Source organism: Cryptomeria japonica, chromosome 4 (genome assembly GCF_030272615.1).
Source record: "Cryptomeria japonica chromosome 4, Sugi_1.0, whole genome shotgun sequence".
NCBI classification, from domain to species: Eukaryota; Viridiplantae; Streptophyta; class Pinopsida; order Cupressales; family Cupressaceae; genus Cryptomeria; species Cryptomeria japonica.
The window spans coordinates 60,031,907-60,040,800 of NC_081408.1; the positions used below are offsets into that span (position 1 = coordinate 60,031,907).

General features: G+C 35.2%; 1 protein-coding gene across 4 annotated transcripts; it reads left to right on the top strand.

The window, feature by feature from the left end:
• The first annotated feature begins 694 nt into the window (after window positions 1-694).
• LOC131040573 (disease resistance protein RPV1) lies at window positions 695-8,211 on the top strand. Of its 4 annotated transcripts, XM_057973518.2 has the most exons (6): window positions 695-1,057; window positions 1,709-1,763; window positions 1,935-3,407; window positions 3,817-4,879; window positions 5,097-6,365; window positions 7,365-8,211. In XM_057973518.2, the coding sequence occupies exons 3-6, from the start codon at window positions 1,972-1,974 to the stop codon at window positions 8,061-8,063; spliced, it is 4,467 nt and encodes a 1,488-aa protein (XP_057829501.2). In that variant the 5' UTR covers window positions 695-1,057; window positions 1,709-1,763; window positions 1,935-1,971; the 3' UTR covers window positions 8,064-8,211. The 4 variants fall into 4 exon arrangements, with proteins under 4 accessions (XP_057829501.2, XP_057829497.2, XP_057829499.2 ...); XM_057973514.2 differs by having other exon boundaries at window positions 1,709-3,407; XM_057973516.2 differs by lacking the exon at window positions 1,709-1,763 and having other exon boundaries at window positions 1,913-3,407.
• Window positions 8,212-8,894: the final 683 nt, after the last annotated feature.

The following is an 8,894-nucleotide window of genomic DNA, read 5'->3' on the forward strand; positions in this document are numbered from 1 at the left end:
GGTGCTTGAGAAGGTGCATGTGCATGTGTAATGGTATTTCTCTCATCACTATCTTCTTGATGGGATTTATAATATGGTTAGAAACCATTTAGTCGTACCATGGCAAATCTTGATTGCCTTCCCCACTTATCTTCAAGTTTTTGGCTACTGAGAACAAAGCTCTCAAAAAGACCTATCCAAACTACTAGAAAACTCAATCCATAAGAGTCTATGCCACTCTCTAACTTGTATCAAGAGCTATGCTCCCAACAGAAGCCCTAAATTGTATCATCTCTAAACTAGAAACTGTACATGTTAATGTATGAATCTCCAATCATATTGTATCAAAAGCTATACTCTTGACAAAAACTCTAAATTGTAGCATCTCTAAACTAAAGATTGTACATATTGACATATGAATCTCCAATTATGTCTACATCTAATACTAACTATTAATTTCTAAATTTCCTCTCTCATTTTATTTGAGAATAAGACCTTTTTCCTTATCATGTGTTTAAGAATATAAAACTTTTTCAACTTGTGAGAAAGAGAAAAAAGAAAAAAATAAAGTAGAAAGTTGTGTGGATGACAATTGCCACTTGAATAATTAGTGGATGGGTTCATTTTTTAATGCTCACGTAAATTACTGGGAAAGTTGATGGAAATGGTATATGGCATGACATTCACCTTACTTTATTGGAAAAATTGGCATGCTGATTCAAAGTCGATGGTTCCAAAAGTCTGTCGTGAGGAAAGTGGTTTCTTTAGCCATAGCTTTTAACACCATGTTTCTTGACAGGTTCCATGCCGCCCCTTCAATTAAACGGTCGTATGAGATATGATTCACCCACTAAAAATTGGTAGAAGTTTACACGTTTTCATAACTTGTATATATAGCTATTGGCACATTGAATGAATGCCAATGCCTTCTATGGGTATTCGGTTTTTATAGTTCAATTGTATTCCAGAAGAACTTCTGCTAGTGGCCATGATGTGTGAGCCTTGATCCATTCTCGCCTCACGCAAGTGTATGGCCTGTGTCTAAGAAAGTTATCATCCCCTGGAATCTACTCGACTGGTATTACAATTTTTTATAATTTTGTTTCTACCCTTTCTTTATATATAATATTCATGTTTGTTTCTGGATTTGTTGTGTATGTTTTTTTCATTTATAAATGTCAGAATCTCAGATTACATTCAGTGATCTATGATCTAAATTTTTTGTTTCTAATAAATTATTGACTATTGAATGTGATTCAAAATATCAACAAGAAAATATATTTTACATATGAGAAAACATCTTACAGTATTATTTGTTTCTGTATTTGTTACATATATTTTTCTGTCTTAAATTTCAGATTACAGTCAGTGATCTATTATCGACTTTTTTTTGTCTATGATTAATTGATCATGATCCAAAACGTCCACAAGAAAATATTCTCAACATATAAAAAAACAATATTATTCAGTACTCATGTCTGTTTCTTACCCTGCAATTTCCAGCGTGCTCTGAAATTCCTGTAATATATAATTTTACATCTTCTACAGCATTTAATAATTTTGTTTTTAGCTGTTGATTACAGTAATCATATTTAATTGGTATAAGTTTTCCATAATCTATTTTGATGATTGTTTTTGAATTCATTTTGTAAATATCTTTGTTGTGTACGATTGTTTATCGACAGATCAGATTAATCTATATTGACTTTCCTCTTTCTGATGATAATAGATCGCTGAACATGATTCAAAACCTCAATCAAACAACATACACAATAAATTCAGAAGTGTGCATCTTTGTTTCTTTGAAGTTTTTTGTCAGTCAGTATACACAATAAATTCAGAAGCGATCTTCAGTATGCATGATCTTTGTTTCTTTGAAGTATTTTGTAATCAATTGCACCATTAACAAATAACCGGACCTTCCCTTTTGGAGAGGGGCTATTATAACTTTGCAGGAATACTTCCAAAAATCGGGGTAGAGGAATTTTCGCCATGTTTTTTCTCAAGGATGGTCGAATTCGACTCATTGAGGATCGATTGCTCCACACGGAAGATCCGTCAAAGGAGCCTAAAGAATGGGAGGATCTTGAAGGCCAAAGCGGAGTGTTTGTGATTGCTCTATTTGCCGTTGAAAGATCAAGAAATCATATATATTTGAAGAAGATTTTACAGGAGAATCGCAATCTGATTCGAATAGAAAGGAATTTTCGCTGGCTTCAGTGGCTGGTCAGGCTGGATTTGATTGTTTCTCATTCCCTAGATGTTCTGCTTGAAAATTTAGGAAGCTTGCCATCGTTGCGGGATCTTAAACTACCAAATTCTATGGATCTGGCTTCGCTTCGAAACGGAGCCGCCGTAATTCCATGGAAATCCAAGAACTGCTTCGAAGAATTGAAAGAGCATCCACTTGCAGGAGATGATCTTCTTTCAAAAGAAAATCATCTGGAACAAAATTTAGTTTTGTTTTCCCGCTTCAATAAGGAGATTTATAATCCAAACTCGCTCAAGAATGAACATCTGTATATCCCCGGGGGATTTCCAGCATGCTCTGGAACTCTTGTGATGTATAACAGCTGTGTCCCGCGAAACAGCTTTAAGATGTTTGTAAGCCTCAAATACTTGCGGTTACTGAAACCTCCAGAAGTGCTTCTGCCATGTAACCCTCTATCAAGAGAAGGCCCTCGGTGTACTACTATTATTTCGATTTCCAGCCCTGGAAAGCTTCAAGAGATACACATCCAGGCCATTTTGAAAAGATGCAGGGATTCGTTGAAATTGGGAAATCGTCTGGCAATATTTGTGCGGCGTAATCCGGTGTCCAAGGAGTTCGATCATCTGCACATTATTTTTGACGAGCCTTCCAAAATTAACATGCTTGCATTCAGCATGAATGGATGGGAAAATATTTTTATTTTGGCGGAACTGCCGGTAGGGCCTGTTTACCTTCCAAGGAAGGTTCCTTTGCAGCGGATAAAGTGCTCTGTTTTTCTGGTTTACCACGGGCCGGATGTGAGGGAAAATTTCATCCACAATTTGTTTGAATCTTTTAACGCAGGAGGAGTTAAAGTTGTTAATATTGACTTGAATAAATGGGAAATAGAGGAAAGGGGAAAATGTCGAGTCTTGGAGCAGGGCTGGGAGAGGACAGATATTCACATTCCGATTGTCTCCAGGCACTGTGAAGACTCTTTTTCTCGGCATCTGGGAGAATTCTTGCGCATGTGCAGATCAAATAGCTTAATCAGACCATTGTTCTATGAAGTAGAACCAACAGATATCCTCGATATCAGGAGGTTTTATATGAGTGATATTGGCGTGGTGGCTACGCAGGATTGTTCAAGCACCAGAGTGATCAATGAAGTTTCCTCTTCGCGAAATGCTCGACCTCAAATGTCTTTCCAAACTGGCTGGTCCTTGGTAGGTGACGGGTGAGTAAAACAAAGATTACCATACTAGAAATAAATCTCTATTAATTAATCATACTGATATTTATTAATGTCCAGAGACATTCTACAGTTGTATATGGATGTAAAGAATTTGAGTATATAAAAATTCAAAAGTAGTAAACATAATTAATTTGAATAACTGTTTAAAAAGACATCCAATTATGATGCATTCCACTTTGATTTTTCTGTAATCCTATTTTTAGAATGCAAGTAGAATTCAATTCGTTGTTTTCACGATAGTTTTTTTATACATATATATCCTAGTTATATTAGCATCTATATTCCTACTTGTCAATCTATATTCCTTTTTAAAGAATGCAAGTTCGTCGTTTCTAGTTTCGTTTTTCCTTCTATATGTGGTAAGATTGTTTTGTTATGGAACTGGATGTAGGAGCTCAGAGCAGCTCGTGAGACGTATAGTATTGGATAACCTCCGAATGGTGAATTATCTGCCATCTCATGCTGTGGGGCTGGAGGAACGCATGAGGGATCTGATGGACATACTCAAAATGGAATCAGATGATTCCCTAGCAGTAGGGATATGTGGTAGTGGTGGAATTGGGAAGACTACTCTTGCCAAAGCCATTTTTAACAGCATAAGTTTCAGGTTTCAAGCGGCTACCTTTGTTGCTGATGTCAAGAGACAGGAGATATGTGAAATCCAGGAACAAATTTTGAGGGATCTTGTAGGACGATGCATCTCTGTGAATAGCGTTAAACATGGAAAGGCACTAGTGAAAGCTAATGCAGGATCCATTCGGGCACTTGTTATTCTGGACGACATTAACAATCTAAAGCAGCTCGAAGCATTCAGTGTGGATTGGCTTGCACGCGGGAGCAGGGTCATTCTGATATCCCGAGATGACCGACTATTTTCATGTGGACAGACAGATGGTATCTATCACGTCCATAGATTGTCAGATAAACAGAGCATTGAATTATTTAGCTGGCATGCTTTACTCAGAAAATATCCTCATAATCAATACGAAGGGTGGTCTAAAAGGATTGTAAAAGCTTGCCATGGAATTCCACTACTGTTAGAAATAGTTGGAGCATCCTTGTATGGCAATAAAAATGTCAGGGATTGGGAAAGCTCTACCAAGCTCCTAGAAGATACAATGGGTCAGGACATCCACATGCGGCTAATATTTAGCTACCAAGGTCTTGATCCTTGTGAACAAGAGATATTTCTGGACATTGCTTGTTTCTTTATTGGCAATGAGAATATGGAAACAGCATCTAGGTACTGGGAAGCTATTGGGCTTCGTCCAAGAACAGCCTTGGAAAACCTAGTTCAGAAGTCCCTTTTATGGATAGATGAACAAAATAAGTTTATAATGCATGATTATGTCCAGGAAATGGGTAGGGCGATAGACAGTGTGTCTTCGAAGTTGAAGGAACGTACAAGAATATGGAAGCCAGAAGAAGCAATGAATATAACGAGTAGAAACATGGTAAGAATGAATCTTTCCCTATTTGAGGCAATAAAATTTAGTTTGTAAAAATTGAATCTTGATATGAAATGGCTGAAACTTGAAGTTACGAATTCTCTGAATTGCGAAGTTACGAATTCTCTGAATTGTGATAAACTTAGATCCATAACTAACAAAATGTTTTATGTATGGATTTTTATTTACTGGAATTTTTAATTTTTTTTCCTTTTTTTGATAGGAATTGGGGAATCTCAGCGTGCTGCGGTTAAAGAATGTTGCATATCTTCAGAAGCTTCCTGACGACCTCTCAAGATTAGCCTCTCTTTCAATGGTGGACTTAGAGAAATGTCAAAACTTGAAGGAACTTCCCAGCTCTATTGGGTGTCTAGGAAAACTCAAAACCTTGAATCTATCTGGGTGCAGAAACTTGGTAGAGCTTCCAGACAGCATCTCTAAACTCTCCTCACTTGAACGTCTTTCATTACGTCATTGCTTTTCACTAAAGGAGTTTCCTAGTGCATTTGAAGAGCTAACTGCTCTGGTAGAGCTAGATGCAGGATTTTCAGGTGTAAATAAGCTCCCTTCTTTACAAAGGCTCTCTCAACTGGAGAAGTTGATTCTAACTGGTTGCTGGTCTATTAGATCACTGCCTCATAGAATTGGGCAGCTCGCTAATCTAAAAGAGCTTGATATCCACTCTCTGGGGCTTGTAAAAGAGCTGCCTTCATTAGAGAAACTCTCATCCCTGAAAAAACTGGTTTTAAATGGCTGTGCCAGTTTGACAGGTTTGCCTTCCTCAATTAGGAAGCTCTGCTGTTTGGAATACCTGGATATGAATGGGTGTAGTAGCATATATCTCTTACCAGAGGAATTTGGAGACCTTGTCCGTCTGAAGAAATTGTTCATGAACAATTGCTTCAGATTAAGTATGCTACCTGACAGTTTTGGAAACCTTAAAAACCTCACAACTCTGGAAATGAAGCATAATTGTAATTTAATGAGACTTCCTTTTAGCTTTTCTAAACTGCATTCGCTGCTCTGGTTGGACGCTAGTGATTGCAATCTCTTGGACGGCCTTCCTGAAAAGATTGGGGATTTGCCGGCATTGCAATTTATCAACTTAGGAAACAATTTTTTCCGTGAATTGTCTTCTACCATTCATGACCTCTGTTATTTAAAGGAGCTGAACTTGAGCAAATGCCAATCTCTGGAAAGACTTCCGCCCCTTCCCAAAGGACTTGTGAGGCTGGATGCTGGAGACTGTACACAATTGAAGACAATCAATGATATGTCCCACTTGGAAAGGCTGAAAATCTTGATCTTATGCAACTGTGAAAATCTCATAAGGTTGCCAGACCTCAAATCATGCCAGTCCTTAAAAATGCTGAACATATCAAGATGCAGAAAGGTTAGAAGCCTGGCAGGAGCTGAAGAGTTAAGCTCGTTAAAGACATTGTACTTAAGTGGATCCGGTGTCTCTGCATTAGGGCTTAGCCAGTGGATAAAGGTATTTTCTAATTATTTCTTTCCCTTTGTCTTTAGCAATCTTTGAAGGCATAAGTGCTTAGAGTCAATGGTTGATAGTTAACATGTCTGTCCTTTTTGTTATGTTTAAAGGTGTTTGTTTGATTTCTGTTTAAATAAAATATTTAAGTTTTGATTTGTTTAGATGGCTTGTCTGAAATAATATTAGTTTTTCAGTAAAATTCATTTATTAGTGTGATTTAAAATGAACCACTTAAATGATTTAAATTTTGAAATGTGCTGTTTAAATCCAACCATATACTCTATGTTGGGACTTAACTAATAGATCAAGGTATATTCTATTATTTTCTTTCTCATTGAATTTGTGTTGTCTTTAGCACTCTTAAAAGCATAAGGGATCATCAGTCATGTAGGATTACTCTACATTAGGACTTAACCTATAGATCAAGGTATAGTCTATTATTTTTTTCTCATTGAATTTGTGTTGTCTTTAGCACTCTTTAAAGCATAAGGGCTCATCAGTCATTTAAGATTACTCTGCATTAGGACTTAACCAACAGATCGAGGTATATTCTATTATTTTCTTTCTCATTGAATTTGTATTGTCTTTAGCACTCTTTAAAGCATAACGGCTCATCAGTCATGTAGGATTACTCTGCATTAGGACTTAACCAATGGATCAAGGTATATTTTATTATTTTCTTTCTCATTGAATTTGTTATCAAAGCATAAGGGCTTATCAGTCATGTAGGATTAAGAAATTGCCAGGTAAAGGATCAATTCCTGACAATCAGCATCTCTGTTATATTTGGTTTTCTTAAAGATAGTAAAGTTGTTATATTCTAAGTTTTGATTTGTTTAGGTGACTCGTCTAAAATTGAAGTAGCTTCTCAATAGAACCCACCTATTAGTATGATTTCAAATGAATCATCTAAACAAATCAAAACTTAGAATATACTATCTAAATGCCTTTACATGTTATGATAATTTAAAACTCTGACCAAATGTATATGCTTCACAGGATATGCCCAACTTACAAGAGTTGAGTATTTATGCAAATGGAATTCCACAATGGTTAGAACATAAATCAAGGGATCAATATCTGCAAGATCAGAATTTCACAGATATACTAATCTCTCCTGTAAACAAGACAGCCCAATGTGGAGGAGTTTTACTGTGCTTTGTTTTGAAATTCATGTATGAATTCCGAAGTGATGAATCCCTTTCTCTAAACTGCATGAAGATGAGCATTAGAGGAGGTGATGGGGAAGAATTATGGTCTACAGTCTTCAATAATAGACAGAAAGTTGAAGGTGATCAGTTGTACATTTGTCTATATGGGGCTAATCATCCGCTCACCATGAGACTGAAAAATATTGATCATCTCCAAGTGATGGCAAAAGGCACAAATATTCAAATTAAAGAATGTGGAATGAAGCTTTTATATAATGGAATTGGGGATCCGAGTTTAGTGAGATTGGAGGAGGACTTGACTTCACTGATGGCAAATTACATTGATGAAACAATCATGGCCAAAGTGGCTGCCAACAAAACTGAATTCCCTCATCAAACTGTGTATGAAGAAGACGGTGATGTATATGACTATGAATATTCTACCAGTGATGATGAATATGAAAGTAATGAAGACTGCACTCACATGGATAAAATAGGTGGCATAAAGTATCCATGGGTCAAGACTTGTGGCTCAATTAAAAAGTAATTTATAAAAGAAGAGTTTTTAGAAAAAAGCTAAAGTGCCTCTTTCATATGAGTTGCTTTTTGTTTGGCTGTATAGACATATATGCTAAGCCGTCCTAGATTCAATAGTTAAAATTTGAATTTGAAAATTGAATGAAATATTAAGAGTTAAAAGAATATGATATTGGGGCTTATTGTGCAAGTTTATGTAGAAATCAGGATGTATTTTGATCATGTTTATTAATTGATTAAAATAAAAAATTCATTCAAATATTACATTCTATTTTTATTTACTTAATAAATACCATAAAAAATGCATCCTCTCTATATAGACTATGGTAAAGTAAAGTCATTTGAGAGAGCTTGGAGTGCATGAATTGGTTCGTACATTCATTTCTATCTCTTTAGAAAATATGATTTCTTTTACTGTGGAAATGTTTAATATTTAATTTTAGATATAGAATAATTATGAAACTTTTATCTTTATCTCAAGTTTTATTATATTAATTTTTTATTTTCATATATCACTTTTAAATGAATTCAATATCAATTTTGATATTTATATAGAAATTGATATATGGATTTCTTTTTTTGGTTGATAAAAGGCATACCCAGAATAATATATTGATTTTAAGGAAAATTTACAACATGAAACCCCAGATTTCTAAAATAGTCCAGTGAGCCTAAAAACTGTGAATTGATATATGAATATTAAATTTGATATCTATTATCAATTTTGATATCAATATATTTGAATAACTATATATAAATGTATAACTATTTATTAATATCAAATTTGATATTAAAAATGATCAAAATGCATTTCAAGCTTAATGCTTAATACCATTTATTT